Source organism: Ylistrum balloti, unplaced genomic scaffold (genome assembly GCF_031769215.1).
Source record: "Ylistrum balloti isolate Yb309-2 unplaced genomic scaffold, AGI_CSIRO_Ybal_v1 Utg369922, whole genome shotgun sequence".
Classification (NCBI taxonomy): domain Eukaryota; kingdom Metazoa; phylum Mollusca; class Bivalvia; order Pectinida; family Pectinidae; genus Ylistrum; species Ylistrum balloti.
Window position 1 is genome coordinate 410,849 of NW_026782039.1, and position 18,780 is coordinate 429,628.

Genomic DNA, 18,780 nt, shown 5'->3' on the forward strand with positions numbered 1-18,780 from the left:
TGCTCGACTGAATAAGATTTTCATTGTAACCCGTGCTCGATTGAATAAGATTTTCATTGTAACCCGTGCTCACAAAAAATAACACAATGTTCCACTATAAAAGTCTTATAGAACAGAAAAAGGACAGAAACGGTCAATTTGGCATAAGACACTCTCCATCATGTGTCTCTAAAGGGATCTGATCATTTATAACGTTTTAGAGAAAAAGCTCTGCACTTCAGTAAATAACTCTTGGCTGTATACATCAATGTACGTGAAAAGAAAAAAAATGAAGCTTTTATCAAGGGGGAAATGCTTTGTTTAGTATATCTTGATTTAAACAGCAGAAAGTTAATTTTTACTGGCAAAATGTAGCCGAGGCAGTAAACGGATAGTTACAACAATATAATCACGATATACCACCATAGAATAACAGTTGTTAAAACACAACCAATGTGACGTTTCGATGACTACACGGTCGCCCTCATCATGACCAATGTGGAGCGTACTGGCGTATATGCTTGTAAAAGGCTCATGTACAGATTATGATGATTTATTCAATACGAAGATTATGACAAGATATTCCTTTGATGATACATTAAGGTCTTATCCTTATACTGATATAAACAAAATATCTTTCATCATTTATAAAAGATTACTGGTGGACACCTGCATTGTGATAGGAATGCTTGTAATTACCTTACTGAAAAAAAGGCGTTACTCTACGTTAGACAAATTACAGATGTTCTACTCACACTTTTCTAGCTCATGTCTAACTCCTGTGAAACACCGCGACAAACAGTGATATGTATAAATTTACCAACACGCTACCTTGTACCCTCTCGTTTTGTCTTTAGTTCTGTCGACTTTTAAGCCTCATAGGTAACTGTTTCCTGTAATAATTTATCTGTGATATGAAATCAGCGTTGTCTAGCAAATCCTTTTTCAAGTCCTCAGATTCATCTTTCAAGCGTGATTGTAAATCATTCCTTCTATCAGAGAAATCTTGTACTTTTATTTCTGGAAGTGAAGCATTGCTGTTCTGTATTTGTTTCCATTTTGATATTCGATCTGGTGTCACTGCCATTATATTGTGTTTTTGCGGTTGTCGGAACTGCAACTTGGAATCCGAATTTGATCGTGAACGCATTTCCGGTATATTCAAACAATGCGAACTATTTCCGGTCAATTTAACGTCAAATAGTGTGCCTGCAAGGTTCCGACATGTACAGTGTTTTATCTTTTGAACCGGATGAGAGTCATTTTGACTATTCAGATCTGTACCGTCATTTTCCGTTCCGTTTGATACCGATTTTCTCTGCATATTTTCCTGAAACCAAGGAGGTAAGTCCAGTATTATTTCCAGTTGGCCAGAAGTTGGCAATTCCCGGATGTTTTCTATGACCACTTTCATAATCGTTTTGTTGTTATTTCGGTCCTCTTTCGGAACTATTCTAGATTTTTCTATGTCAGCCGCACAGTTGTGAGCGCGGATGCTGTTGTCGTACTTTATGTAAATGTCTCCCTGCACTCCTTTGTAGGTATGGTATTTATTGCGGCTGTTCGGAACGTGAATTCGGTCCTGTTTTCTGTTTGTAGTATCCAGCTGATAACTTCTGCTTGTTGACTTGTTATGGCTGTCTGGAACAGAAAGTTTGTCCTGTATACGGTTTGTAGAATCCATATGGAACATTCTGGTTGTTGACTTGTTTTGGCTGTCTGGAATAGGAAGTTGGTCCTGCATACGGTTTGTAGAATCCATCTGGTATATTCTGTCTGTAGATTTGGCATCTCCATATTTTCCGTGTTCTTGTTTTCTGGTGTAATACTTGTCGTTCTCACATAGTTGTTCTAGTAATTGTTGCTTGTTCGCAGGCGTCTCCTCTACTCTTGGTATGTAGAAAAGTATGTCTGGTTCCTCAAAACAATGTGTATCCCCGCGAGATAAGTTTTGATTCTCCTGTAGATTGACGTAAATCTGTTTGGCCATATCTATCTCAGAACTGGGTGAACTGAAAAACGAATGAATGTGACTTACTAGATATTTTTGTAATGATTGCATCTTATTCTACAAAAAAAAGTATATCATCAATGGACAGTCATAATATGAGGCTGGTTGATGAGCTGTGAACCTTCTATTAAAGAGGTTAAGCAGGGGTGTCATTTTTCAGCTCTATTATTCCCTAACTACTTAAAGCTGTGTACCCGAACACTAGTGTCATTTGCCCAATTTATGTTCGAAGAGTTAGTATTCTAGAGTAAACAACGCAAGTGACTTTTACAAAATGGACAAAATTGCTTAAAGAACTTATTTGGATAAGAAAGGTCTAGCACCTAAGGCTATCCATATTGATATGGTAGCAACACTATGGAATGATGCCCATTCATATGCTACAGTAGTGTGTGGGTGGCCGAATTTAAGCTTTGCAGGCAAAGCCTTGGCGATGGAGTTGGAAGGCCTGTCACTGTTCCAGCTCCAGAAATGGTCAATAAAGCCAATGACATTGTTATTGCTGATAGGCTGGGATTTCACAGGAAAGAATACATTCCATTCTTACGGAAGATCTTGCAATGAGAAAGCCCTTAGTCCGTTGGTTACCAAGACTTCTAACAGCTGATGAAAACACACCAGGCGTGCTAATCTGAACTTTTTAGAAGCAAATCTTTCTAATTTTCTGCAGAGGTTTGTGACTATGAATGAAACGAAGGTCCATCATTTCACCCTATAACCAAACAACAGTCTGAACAATGGAAGAACACTGGTTCAACACCTCAAAATATACATATTACTTTATCATTACAAAGCTACATGTTTGGTTTCTTTAATGTAGTGAGTACATATATGACTTCAATATTGATTATTGTACTAAAAACACCAGTGAATAGTGCATTTTAGCATACAGATTGTACAGTAGATATACAAGTAAAGAACACCTATTAAAACTAAGGGTTGTACAAAATTCAACGAAGTAAACAACACCTTTCAACACTAATGGTTTAACAAAGACCACAGAGGTTAACAACACCTTCCAACACTAATGGTTGTACAAAGACCACAGAGGTTAACAACACCTTTCAACACTAAATGTTGTACAAAAGACACAGAGGTAAACAACACGTTTCAACACTAAACGTTGTAAAAAAAACACATAGGTAAACAAAACCTTTTAACACTAATGTTTGTACAAAAAGACACCTTTCAATGTGAAAATTGTACAGTATACAGCAAACATTCAAGTGAAGAGCAATGTTCAATATGATGTTCGTATAAAAAGACATTCAAGTGAAGAACCTTTCAATACGAAGATTAGTAGGCATTCAAGTGAAGAGCAATATTCAATATCACGTTGGTACAACATGCATACAAGTGAAGAGCACCTTTCAATATTAAGATTGTACAATAGGCATTTAAGTGAAGAGCACCTTTCAATATGAAGATCGAATATAAAGACATTCAAGCGAAGAGTCTGCGTTCATAAAATTACTACTTACTTGCCTTCTGTGCGTCTGATTCGGGTTTTGCTAGTAGTCAGTAGTGACGGAAACGGTGCTCCTTCAGTTTATGCAACATAGAAGAAGTTATGCTATTTTTATACTAGCTGTGACTGTGAAAAACAATCCGTACGTGCTCGATGGACTCACTGAATGATTTTGCGTACAATTTAAATGTGAAGGATTAGATGGGTAATAAAACGACAAGAACAATACATCGAGTCGATGTTAGTGAAACAATTCTTAGATATAGGTATTTACAACTGCAAAACGAGTTCATTACTTCTGTCTTTCAGTGGACAAGCGGAGTGTCATGTTTAATTGTTATGTATTTATATTGATGTGCTCGTTTAGGTGTCCATAATCTGGTCTGTCGTATTAGATGAAGTCGCAAAAACAGTTCTTTTGGTGCAGAATTACATCAGTGGTTCCGTCTTATCCCAAATTATGCATTTATACTCCATTTTTCTATTGGGTAATTTATCTATAGGATTATTTTAATTGTACGCTACAAAAGCCCACAGTATCAGTGAGGTGATACAATTTTCCATAAAAACAAACAAGCTGTATAATATAATTTGTTAGAGAGGCGATAGAAGTGTATATAAAGAACAAACAGCTGTATAATGTAGTTTGTTAGAGAGGCGATAGAAGTGTATATAAAGAACAAACAGCTGTATAATGTAGTTTGTTAGAGAGGCGATAGAAGTGTATATAAAGAACAAACAGCTGTATAATATAATTTGTTAGAGAGACAATAGAAGTGTATATAAAGAACAAAACAACTGTACGTAGAACCGTTTAAACAATAAGAAATCTGCTGTAAGAATATTCTATTCCTCTGTGTCCTACCATATCCCTATTCGAACTGTAGGAACACGTTCAATTTTTGTTTCTTGTTTTTTTGTTTTTTGTTTGTTTGTTTGTTTGCTTTTTTTTTTTTTTTTTTTTGCTTTTGACAAAGACAATTATTTGGTCATACTCTGTACGTGATGAAATATGTCATGATTCGATTTATCCATATTCATATAAACGAAATACATAGTTATATTCGATTATATGATTATGTAACCTGCTATCTTTTGTCAATGAAATTGATACACGTCGTGTAACAATTCATGTTTTAATACACATATTGCAGGTTTCTAAGGCCTACATACCTGTATCAGTGGTCGATAACCTGTTTAGGGTACCTTCATAGCTAAATAAACAAACATATCAACAACCTTAACTAAAATGCCAGGCCAGTCCATAACATCGCATCCACATACAAGTACATGCATCATCCATTTTATCGTCATAATCATTTAAAAATATTATTAATTAATCACGAGTAATGTTTATTGGTCATTTCGCTATAAAAAATCGTGCATGTCCTTATACAAAAATGTTGATTATTAACAGTTCAAGATTAGTACAAGCGTATAAAATCAAGTTCGTCGAAACACATATCAGTGCGAGACATATACACATGTTACGTAAATGTTGTCATGACAATATTTGCGTCATATATCATACGAAAGTTCGTAAGGTCAGGTTTTTCATCACATCTACAGTTTGTTATTGTTTGTAATCTTAGCATTGTAAACACTGCTGTGAGTATTTTCGGATTCAAATTTTAACAACAATATTGTCTTTAGTTCATCGAGAGACAGATTTCAATAACAACAACATTGTAAGTTCGATCGGTTCACAAAGGTCAGTTTTTCATCGAACGTTATCTTTAACTATAGTACATCAGAGTTCTTCAGAGTTCAGCATGATCCATCGATCAGGTGAATAATCAGGGAAATTGTTACAACATGGGTTATAATCTTTGAAGAAATCTTAGATTTTTAAACAATATTATTTCTTATAATTTCTTTTCTTCACATCATTGTATTATACGTAGAGGAGTATTTCATCACAGTCATACACTATCGACGTAATATTTATCTCACATGAAGTTGATTTCACTTGAATAGTCTTCAACATAGATACATGATTTGGAGAGTTTCTTCACACAACACAATGCGGTTCTGGCACATCGGCAAAAGGAAATCATTCCTATGACAGTTCCTCTCTTACGTAAATTTAAGATAATTTTTGTCACAAACTGTACCTAACCATCCCGTACACTGGGGAAGTGATCACATTCAGAAATAATGTATTTGTTTGTGTGATAGGAAGCCTGTTGGTTTCCCTTTTGTATACTCTGTTCTGATTTGGGAGCGTGACAATGCTTGGATTGGTGGATGGCGTCGTTGACGTAAAAGACACTTACCATTCCGAAAAAGAACATCCGTGAGATATTCAAAGGCCTCTTGTTATATCAATTTCCAGTTTGGTTAATATTTCTTAACGTTCAGTTATGTTCATGCCTTTTCCTATTTTTTTACTTGACAATTTGCTGTTGCAGATTGCATAATGTTTTCAAACACGTCTCTACATGTAGATTTAACCATTAAAATTTTACTGCAATGACAAAATCATTATACAGTTGTAGTCAATCAATTACCACAAATAAAGGTTGTAATCGAGAGCTGAATATGTACAAATAGAATCTACGGTGGTGTTTGTATTAGGACCGTATAATAGTAAAATGAAGATTGTATTCAAAAGGTAAACAATTATTTTCGAATACAGAATAGTTCGATAAATATGATAAGAACAACATGTTTATGAGCTTATGATAATGTATTCGATGAAGTTAATGCAATGAGTCCCCAATAAATCTCTACGTTGGTCCTCTGGAAATTATCCACGGGTTGAAGGGAATACATTGACAAGTATTGATTGTACAGACAACCAGTAACACAGGTGTAAGGTCATTAGCTGAGACGAAATAATTAGCATTGTTCCGGTCACATTTTCTATTTCATTAGGAATGTGGGATGGTCGGATTATAAACTGGACTTCATCACCTTTTAGTAGTCACAAACATTTTTTTCAAATCTCCTGAAAGGGCCAAACGTTTATTGACTGTGACATCAAAGTCGTATCAAAGGATTGTGCACAGACAAATGAATGGTGCCATTTACTTCAATTCAGAAATATATACATTAAAGATAAATAATGAGGTAAACGTCACGACAGCGGAAGTCAGTTGATATATTTATCACTTTCATATATACTATATATTATTTGATTTAATTTCAGCTTGATATGGATTGGATATTAGCTAATACACGTGTATAGCTATTTAATTTAGTCTTTCCCTGATGGTAAAACACTAAGCTGTTTATAAAAAGTTCAGTCCTGAACTATACTACCTGTTAATATACATGTTGGTAGACAATGTTTTACCATGAGCCATGTTGTAGATAATTTCAAGGAAAGGAAATCTCGAGAGTTGATAGATGAATAGCTATTTTTAATTTACTCTTTCCTTGATGATAAAAAACTTATACTAACTGTAAATATTTTAGGAGGTCGCTGAATGTCGGTCATCAGGTCAATAAAAATTCAGTATTTTTTTACTCAAGCCACGTTATAGTTATTTGCAAGGGAAGGAACCCACAATGTCGTGCATGATGACAATATGCACAAAGTGATGGTAACGGATACTCTGATGCAAACATTTTTGTCTGCGAATCAATTTGAAGGTGATGATATATGAAACTTTCTAACATGGTTATCAAGCATATTTCTTTGCGTTAGTTTCAAACTGGTTGCCATTGTCATTAATGAATAATGATTTATATCTCTTTTAGCAGCCATTATTATTTAAACTGTAACGGTTTATGTTAACGTCATTATTTGTTTTAAAGTTATGCTAATTGAATACTACTGTTTTCGGTATTCTGAAATGGCGACCAATTTTTAACTTCATCTCTGATCGAGGCTGTGTAGTTAGTACTACTGAATTCACATTCATTCAAGTGGCATGAACGAAATGATATATACCACCATACGTAAAATGTAAGCAGGGATATAACATCTGACAATTTGGGTAGAAACATGCTGAAGCAGGTATTGTTGACTATGATCGCCATTCTGTCATTCAATCATCTGGCTCCCATCAATCTACTGTTTGAAGAATGGAAATATTGATATGAAATGTATAATGAAAAGAACTCATCGACATTCGGACTTCACCTAATTCTGGCGAGAATAAGATCATAAAAATAGCAATAACATATCCCTTGGTGTGAATGCTACTAGGATTTAAGACGGGAAATGATATATAATCACTCTAGATGGCGGTCATTAAAATTCGTCATTGATATCAGCATTGGAGCGGCATGAAAGTACCAGGTACCAAGTTGCCAGTTGTTAAATCTGTGACTACATCCTTAGGAGATCACCACGGACTGTAATCACCTATAGAGCGACGAAGCCTTTCCATGTGACACCACTAATTGATATACACAAGTAATTAAGAAATATCTGAGTAGGTGTTCCACTATTTGTTATAAATTCCGGTCATACCATTCACTTAATTTCCCATACGGACCATGAACAGGGTGACAGAGAGATGGCCGAATGTAGTGATTACACCAGCATAAACAACGTCATCGCACTACGGAGATGTGTTATAGACTTCATAGGAGGCTTATTATGGCGTTCACGACCAACACTAATAGGACCAACTGACTGTTTATCCTTTTATATCGTTAGTCTATAAAATAGCGAATTGGCACACGTGGTGTGCCGTACACACACACAAACATGCTGTCTATGTTATTATGTTTCGTGTTAGTGTCATCACATCAAGATAGAATAAACCAAGGTGTCATCACACCAAGATAGAATAAACCAAGGCGTCATCACACCAGGATAGAGTAAACCAAGGTGTCATCACACCAAGATAGAATAAACCAAGGCGTCATCACATCAAGATATAATAAACCAAGGTGTCATCACATCAAGATAGAATAAACCAAGGCGTCATCACACCAGGATAGAGTAAACCAAGGCGTCATCACAACAGGATAGAATAAACCAAGGTGTCATCACATCAGGATAGAGTAAACCAAGGTGTCATCACACCAGGATAGAATAAACCAAGGTGTCATCACATCAGGATAGAATAAACCAAGGTGTCATCACATCAGGATAGAATAAACCCAGGCGTCATCACACCAGGATAGAATAAACCAAGGTGTCATCACACCAGGATAGAATAAACCAAGGTGTCATCACACCAGGATAGAATAAACCAAGGCGTCATCACATCAAGATATAATAAACCAAGGTGTCATCACATCAAGATAAAATAAACCAAGGCGTCATCACACCAGGATAGAGTAAACCAAGGCGTCATCACAACAGGATAGAATAAACCAAGGTGTCATCACATCAGGATAGAGTAAACCAAGGTGTCATCACACCAGGATAGAATAAACCAAGGTGTCATCACATCAGGATAGAATAAACCAAGGTGTCATCACATCAGGATAGAATAAACCAAGGTGTCATCACACCAGGATAGAATAAACCAAGGTGTCATCACACCAGGATAGAATAAACCAAGGTGTCATCACACCAGGATAGAATAAACCAAGGCGTCATCACACCAGTATAGAATAAACCAAGGTGTCATCACATCAGGATAGAATAAACCAAGGTGTCATCACACCAGGATAGAATAAACCAAGGTGTCATCACACCAGGATAGAATAAACCAAGGCGTCATCACACCAGGATAGAATAAACCAAGGTGTCATCACATCAGGATAGAATAAACCAAGGTGTCATCACACCAGGATAGAATAAACCAAGGCGTCATCACATCAGGATAGAATAAACCAAGGTGTCATCACACCAGGATAGAATAAACCAAGGTGTCATCACATCAGGATATAATAAACCAAGGTGTCATCACACCAGGATAGAATAAACCAAGGTGTCATCACACCAGGATAGAATAAACCAAGGCGTCATCACACCAGTATAGAATAAACCAAGGTGTCATTACACCAGGATAGAATAAACCAAGGCGTCATCACATCAAGATAGAATAAACCAAGGCGTCATCACACCAGGATAGAGTAAACCAAGGCGTCATCACACCAGGATAGAATAAACCAAGGCGTCATCACACCAGGATAGAATAAACCAAGGCGTCATCACACCAGTATAGAATAAACCAAGGTGTCATCACATCAGGATAGAATAAACCAAGGTGTCATCACACCAGGATAGAATAAACCAAGGTGTCATCACACCAGGATAGAATAAACCAAGGCGTCATCACACCAGGATAGAATAAACCAAGGCGTCATCACATCAGGATAGAATAAACCAAGGTGTCATCACACCAGGATAGAATAAACCAAGGCGTCATCACACCAGTATAGAATAAACCAAGGTGTCATTACACCAGGATAGAATAAACCAAGGCGTCATCACATCAAGATAGAATAAACCAAGGCGTCATCACACCAGGATAGAGTAAACCAAGGCGTCATCACAACAGGATAGAATAAACCAAGGCGTCATCACACCAGTATAGAATAAACCAAGGTGTCATCACACCAGGATAGAATAAACCAAGAATAAGAATACTGTAAAGGTATGATTTCCTTCGTTATCAAGCAAGTCTTTTTGTGTCGGGAAATATGTTATTGACAGCAGACAAGGACAAAGTTATTTGTCTTAAGTTTAGATATACCATGTCATTAACACTAATTACAAAATATACCACTGCATCAGCAAAAACTACGGCATCAAATAGGTTAAAAGATATTGCGGCAGAAAACAGAAAAACGCTGTTAAACACAAAAGTAAACCGTATTATTTACACACAGTTGCAACAGTTGACACCCGAGTTAGCTGTCAGAAAGACAGTAATACGACTGATCCGATTTTAAACCGTAAAATATGCTAAAACATATATAGGAAACATTTCACTACAATGTGTATGCCAGAGAATAACATAGCTGTTTTAGCCTGCAATTCTTCAATGAATAGCAACGACAAGGATTAATGCGCAGAAAGGAAATTGAAGAAATAAGCTAATAAATAAGCTCCATACACCATAAAAGTGCCCTCTACACCGCTGTCGACACTGGCTCTCGTATTCCAACCATGATGCAAATTAGCTGCACGAGGCGCTCGCGTGAAGGGCGGGGTATAAAAGCTGTCATTAGGTGACGCTGGTTATAATAAGGAACAGGGAAGGACATGCTGTAACCAGAAACTCCAGAAACAGCCTACCGTCGAATACGTAAGTCAATTTCTTTCCTTTCCTTTTTTTTCCCCCTACTATATCTTTTTATTTGCAAGTAATAACATTATCAACTTTTTTCTCAGATTATTTGCTGTTTTTTATATCGAAGCACGATATCGCCTGGCTTATTCTACATTATTTAATATCTTTTACTGGCTTTAATTAGACACAAGACGTTTATCACCATATATTGAATGTCTCTTGTCAAATTAGTGGAATATTGAGCAAGACTCTTACCAATAAAAGAATACAAAGTTTATTATACAAAACATACACTTAAAATTGAATTAGATGAAACATTGTAAAGCAATATACACTTATATGTCATCAACATATGTCACTATGCAAGCATATTTGAAAGAACATTACTTTATAGACATCAATGTTCTTCATCATCGATGCTATAGTGACGGGTGCTCCATCTTAACGATTAAACTGTCTAATAAGAAAACTGTTTCGGTAGATCCAGGAACAACATCACTAAGACAACAACATAGATATGGCGGAGTAAACATAATGTAATCTGAATGAAATAACTTATATCAATAATACGTAACATTATTCTTAATATCTAACAATGTAATTCCTAAGAAACCGTTTTAATCCTTTTTTTTACTTCCTCTGCTGTGTTTATCAGTCCTGTATTCATCTGTTACCGTCATGCTCTATTTCAAGCTGTAAAGATGAAAACCATGAGCAATCTATCATTATATACATTACGTCACTAACTTTCGAACACTCATGTCAACATTCTGTCAACTGAAAATTGCTATTACATATATAAATATCAGGTTTTTATCGGTCGGATATGAGATGCAGGCCACTGTCATCACTTTTAATTTTTAAAAAAAGTTCTTTTTGAATGCTAATGAATAACATATTTGTTAATTAACATAATAATACACAAGAATATTTAAGTCGGATGTTTTGGTACATAGGTATCATGTTTTTTTTCATAAGATGAACAAAACGATTTTGACAATATATATACATTGTATATAAACAAAATAGCGCCGTGAACAACCCTGTATCATAGACTGTATCATAATCTATGTATATATGTCTTACATGCCTTCGTGTTTAGTTATTTAACTTTATTTGGGTCCTTATTGATTGATGTCTGATATTAAGGTTAATGTCAATAGCCATTACATAAACACATATCTAACAAGAGATTCATTGACCATGTTCAACGTAAATACCAGACAGAATTGGAAATCAAGGACACGACAGACATCTCCATATCTTTTCCCATGACCAACAGGCAAGCTTTTCACAGCAATGAGCTAAACTTGATGATTTCAGTTTCCCTGTGATTAAGTTCCTATTTCTAGATTCGCTTCTCCAAACAATGGTGTTTACAAATCCTAGTTGACTCGAAATCCAAGAACGTGTTCCTCTGATGTTGTCAACTTACAACACAGGGTTTCAAGAGATGCAGGATGATAAAGATTCATATGCCTGATAATTGCATTGCTGCTAAAGTTCTCATTTGAAAATGTGATATGAATGATTTGGATTGACCAGGATTTATAAGGTGTCGTCGATTTAGCATGAGACAATTACCGGACCATTGGTGGGAAAATCTGAACATCATGTCGAAAGCTCGAAAGACCTTGCACAAAAGGATGTTCACAGTACATATCCAAAACGACCAGAAATTCATTTCAAATGATATAGTGTCACTTTTCACCAACACGCTCACTGACAAAGCATTGGTATCATTCGGAGCCGCCTAGATCAAGACCGGTCATGGCGAAATAACACTAATTTTTATATCCAAGACCTCATGGAGTTACTAGAATTTGTGCTTACATCAACATACTTTGTCTTCCGAGATACCATCTATCAGCAACGGTTTGACACGGTGGGTAGGCCAGTGTCTCCGATGGTGGCTTACTTATTCATGGAACACTTGAGGAAAGAGGCTACAGCCATGGCCCCCGTAGAAGACAAACCCAGTCTGTGGAAGCCGCATGTTGTTGACATATTGGAAATAGTAAAAAAAGAGGTCACAGAAAGATTTCACTGAGCATATCAACACCGTAGATACCATCAACGGCATAACCTTTACTTGTGAGGTTGAAATTAATGACGCTATACCATTCTTTGACACCCTCCTAGTAACGAACTATCGAAGTTTATGTATGTATGAAAAAGACGCACATAGACCCATACCCCTTACACCAGAAGTTGGGCGTTGTATGAACCTTGCTCAACAGATGTTTAACGATTGTTACAGAAGAACAAGGCAGAAAGAAAAAACAAAATCACATCCATGAAAACATGTGGATACCCAGATTGGGCAATCCAGAAAGTTAACTATGAATTTGGTGAAACCAAAGAGACTAAGAGACGAAACACCAAAGAACCAAAGGACGAAAGGACAGGTCGTCATCCCTAACATCAAAGTCCTGTCAGAAACCACTGGAAGCAATATTTACGGCGGGACATTCAACATTTCTACCAAGAATAGCAGAAGAGCTCCAAAACGACCTCATACCATTTATGATTAGCTAATAAATATATTATGGACAATATTTTTTCACTTGTGATCGCTGATAACGTTGATCCTAAAACGTGTCATATGCGCACGCTACACACTGACCTCATGACCCTCGCAATAGTTCTTTTATACAATATATAACAATTAAAAACAAAGGTCGTTATTTGCCTGATTTTGTTTTCATCTTTGTCAGCATATATATGTGGTAGAAAAAGGATCATTCTCTTTAGTTTGAGGGTAGGACAGAGAAATTTCTACCCTCAAAGGAGATCCCTGGCAGTGTAACCTTCGGCAAAGCCTAGGATTAAACAGTCATAAATCCCCTCCTCGGGCAGAGAATTTCTGTGTTACCCTCAAGCTAGGGAAAGATCATATTCATCTTTAACACAAATAGCGATTGGAAAAATGCATTTGCGATCTTCCGAAAACGAAAACCTCTATTTCCATCATCAAGCTAGGAGTATAAATTAATAAGTCTATGTAACTATGGCTGGGATTCCCCCACTTTTATTCTATAGGAAAGTGATTTGACACACTTTAAGTTAATGTGGCTCAAAAAGGCAATTGGGACATGGTTGCATCTAATATTACTCATGTCTTTCAAGTAAATATCACTGTGTGCTGTATATAGAACGGTTTTAGTTAGGGCGTGTGTGCTATGTTCTTGGGTCCGTACAATATAATATGTACACACCTGTCCACAAATTTACAGATAAACTTTTCAGTTGATAAATGCTTATCCTTGATTGAAACATTTCATATGATGACAAATGAAAATATAGGATCTTTACATAAAACTTAAACCACGTAGTCAACAGACTGCATATTTTATTCACAGCTGGTCGCTAGTTTTATTCGTAAGATTCATGAAGAACAACGATGTAGTCCACTCTTTTGATAATTATTGGATACTACTCTAACTGAAAGCTAAAACAGTATACGAAATAAATCTCCCATACCCAGTATGATTATAATGAATATAGATCATAACGATGAACATAATACTACCACCTAGTCAACACTCATTTATCAAAAGCCCTTGTTTAACATTCTGTCAGTTGTCAACACCTACCATGGAAATCATCATAGAATTCTGAAATGCATCATGAAAACAAGGAATGCTGATAATGGACAACAACAAAGAAAATTTCAAACTCTTTGAAGTGAGATGGGGATCTCAACCAGAGATGGACGCGGTTTAGATTAGCAAACAAAAGGCCTGCATATTAATGATAAATGATCTCTGACCCTTCCAGCCTTCTTAGCTATGTTTTATGTATTTACTGTTCAAATGTGTCCTATCCTAGACATGGAGTCATTGATATGATAGGGAAAATTCCCGTGTCAACCTTAAGGTGACTAAGGAAATATCGCACCGGTCAAAACTTCGGGAGAAGCCAATTAAATTACCATGCTCGCCATACAGCTTGATTATAAAACATGTCCGTTCTGGTAGCTGGTAACGCTTTACAGGTGGCTGAATTGAAGTTATTGTGATAGGAAACAGTAGTGCGCCAGACTTGACATTGTTCGGTGGTGATCTGAGGTATGCTGTTGGACGATCCTAACTTGGTATCATTTTATGTTTCTCTGGAAGCTGAGGGCTAGGAGCAATCAGTGCTGTCATGGTTATGTCTTGCCAAAGGACACAGTTGCTTGGATAGCTCATCATCCTGTGACTTTAAATGGCAGATATTATTTACTCCAGCAATGTCAATCTTTTGGTCAATCCAAGTAAATAACCTTTTCAAATGAGAAGATGGTATGCAACAACGGAACCAACAGGCAAACTAAGTAGCATCAAATACGCCAAGCTTATCTAAAAAGAAAGAGAATATTTCACTATTAAGATTTTGTTGTTTGTTGATTCGACGGTATATCTGTGATATCTTCAATAATTCAACAATGATACAAAACGCTTATAATTTCAGCGTTTTCTGGTTGTTGACTTATATTCTTGAGGATAACTCGTGAAGTATTGGGTAGATTTCAACTAAATGTTGCACGAATTATCAACACAAATCACAGGTTTCAAATTTTAGTTTATAAACGGAAGATTGTGAAATAAAGAAATCCTAGTAATTTTGGAATATTTTTTATTTTTTATGGTTGTTATGCAGCGTAATGTTCGTTATATTAAAATGAGAAATTATCATTTTCATATAATTTTTCCTAATATCCAAGTATCCTACGCTTACCCTCTAATGAAAAACGAAACTTTTATTATCATTATTTATTTTTATTCTTATTACTATTTTGATGCATCGTGTAATGTTCAAACGTTATAGATTGGAATACCTGTTGACTATGTGAATGTGAATAACACAGCCACGATCGTATTCGAGGAGGTACATCCCCGCTAAGGTGTGTGTGTAATCATCTATGTTTACTATACCTGATTCAAAATAAACTACGCACATACCCTCACGACGCCACGTCATAAGTGACTTCACATAAGACACTAGAAAATAACACATGCATAATTAGTGATCAATTAAGATTTTATTTTTTGTTGATTCGTCGGTATATCTGTGATACATTCAATAACGCTTATAGAATTTCTACCCAGAAATGCATTTGTGCGTTATTGGAAAGTTGATAATGATACATCAGTGTTTGTGATGAATTTACAGACATTAAGATATTTTTGACGGTTTACATTATTTTGACCGTTAAACGGTTGTAAGTTGCAGAGGGGAATGAACTTTCTACCATATATAGCTGTGTCCGTCCTTCTGCTCAGTCACTGTAACATCGGGCATGCCCAGTGGGCACAGACGTTTGGATGGGGAGGTGCAGGCAACGGTAAAAGGAGCGAAATGAATGACCCGACGACATGCAACATGGATCTACAACTAGTCAAACTCATGTCGGCTTTAATTCAGGTAAATGGATTTATTCATTGTAAAACCATAATGAGGCTCTGTAATTTTTAAAATGTTACTTTGATCAAAATAAATTTATTATTTCTTTATATTTCTATATCCACATTGGTTTCCTCTGGTCTTCTTTTTATTATTTCGATCTTTCCAGTCTTCGAGACAGCAGGCGGAAGAAATTTACTGACAATACATGTCACCAAAAAGCATTACCGTCGTACTTGTAAATATGTGAAATAGCATTGGTAGTTTTGTCCACTATAGAATACGTACGATCTAGGAAATACTTAATAAATATGACGAATTGTCTTGGCAGTATGACAGACAGATTAGGTGTGTTAACTTTGTTAACTTGACTTCTGAAAATTAGAATTCTTATTCGAAACACACCGATTGGTGTACGGATTAAAGCTAACCCAATTACAAACCTGAAACATGATTCCTCTTCGCTGTTCAATTGGCTATTCAGATATACCAGTAATACTAGATTAACACCACACATTTTGACTGACAGGTGGTCGCCTGATGTAAACATGTACTAAAGTAACTTTACAATATATGATTGAGCTATTTACATTAACAATGTGATTTTTGTTCAAATTTTGTCTTTTGTACATTCTTCGAGATTACAGGTGATAGTCATAACTTGTGGACATCCGAGGTTTGTCGTAACCTTCATGTCACTTTTTAATTCATTAAAATAGTGACACGGTTCAGAATACCCACGTTTATAACGTTCTTTTAAAATGATCAGATATATGAAATAGTGACATTTATTGAAATATGGGGCTTGTGCATCTCCCCATCAATATTTTGACATTTCTTTCGGTCACTTTTGATATTTTATCAGTCGCCTTTTAGAATTGAAAATTCATTCCCTAAACATCACTGACGAGTTCAACAAGGACGAAATTTCAAATTCCCAACGCTTAAAGACACTTCATACAATGCGGAGAACTGTTCTATTAAAATGTTCATATTGCAGTGAGGAAATTGATCGTGCAGATGCGATTGTGCCAATCTGATACTGTAGGAAGGGTTTTGTACAAGTAATGCCTAACATCACATGTTTTAATTGAAATTATTTTCCTAATAAGCAAGACCATTTGCTAAATAATTATCTGATATCCATCCATTGTGAAAATAAAAAGTAAGCCACTTAACCCTGAACTGCATCATGTAAACATATATCTTACTTATGCTTACATGTACTTATATGTACGTATCTATATCTTTCTTTTTATCAATAACCTCTAACTATTTCTTTTATGATGTTACACATTTACAATGATAAAAAGTACAATTACATATTCATAGAAATGTAGATTTTAAAATTCTATTATTACTATCATTATTTATTTTTGTTCTTGTTATTATTTTGATGTATTTTGTTATGTTCAGTTGTTATGGATTATAATACTTGTTGATTATGTGAATGTGAATAACACAGCCACGATCGTATTCGAGGAGGTACATCCCCGCTAAGGTGTGTGTGTAATCATCTATGTTTACTATACCTGATTCAAAATAAACCACGCACATACCCTCACGACGCCACGTCATAAGTGACTTTTATAAAAAACACAAGCAAATAACACACGCATTAACAGTGCTTAAAAATAAATCATACAGCTGTTCGATAAATTTCGTTATTTCATAGAGAGGAACATTTCAGAAGAACGTCAAGTACATGTTTATATTCTCAACCGTACCCTATTCAAATGAACTAAAACATGTCATGCAGGTTACGGCAATCCATGGGGACTTAGAGTCCATCAGCAGTCTGCACCATTTGCTCTCTTGAATATCATCATTTAATATCAATTCAGATAAGAATGAATGAATTAAGTATGCAGATCGACAGTGATGCTAAAAGCCTAAATGTCGACGGAGGGAAACAGATGTGGAGGTGCACTAGACCAAGAGTTCGGTTCATTTGTTATTTTAATATATCTGATAATTCCTAAGTACATGTGTATATACTGAACTCGTCAGTGATCCCAAGGTCCTATCAATTTGAACAAAAATGTACAAAAGACACACAAATGAATAGCATCTGTTTATAAAATTTGGATAAGATACAGAAGAGCTAAACAATGAATTAAACTGCAGGATACAGCTGTTTCGTCCTTCTAGGACTCGTCAGTAATGCCAAGGACCTATAATTTTGAAACCTAGTGGAAATTTAAAATTAGTTGAACGAATCTAGGTGGCGATGTGCATTAGACTCAACCCCATGATTTAATAAATTTCACTATCTCAAAACATAGGATGATCTGAAAAGAGTATAAGAGACAGAAGATATTCTAAAGCGTGCCACCGTTCAAATTAAAGAGTAACATGCAGTCATAATTGGTTAAAGATCAAACGTTTCATTTATCTATTTCAGAAATAAATGGAGAACATGCATGATAAAGTTTCTAGTTGTTTATCGAAATTTTACTATCAGCAATATTTTGTCGTAGAAGTCATTAAATTTTAAATAGTTTCCTCTAAAATTTCTCTTGAAGGCAATTTTTTTTTCTTGGCTCTATACTAGAAATTAGGCATAATGTGTTATAAAAATCGGTGTGTAAGGAGGCAATATGGTGTGTAACCATCAGACATGATGGTGTGATATAAAAATCGGTGTGTAAGGAGGCGATATGGTGTGTAACCATCAGACATGATGGTGTGATATAAAAATCGTTGTGTAAGGAGGCAATGTGGTGTGTAACCATCAGACATGATGGTGTGATATAAAAATCGGTGTGTAAGGAGGCGATATGGTG

The 18,780-nt window shown here is 35.8% G+C and overlaps 1 protein-coding gene across 1 annotated transcript; it reads right to left on the reverse strand.

Moving 5' to 3' along the window:
* Nucleotides 1-832: 832 nt before the first annotated feature.
* LOC132546937 (uncharacterized) lies at nt 833-1,969 on the reverse strand. Its single transcript, XM_060210664.1, has 2 exons — nt 1,686-1,969; nt 833-1,538 (listed from the first exon to the last, which is right to left on the reverse strand). The coding sequence occupies exons 1-2, from the start codon at nt 1,967-1,969 to the stop codon at nt 833-835; spliced, it is 990 nt and encodes a 329-aa protein (XP_060066647.1).
* Nucleotides 1,970-18,780: the final 16,811 nt, after the last annotated feature.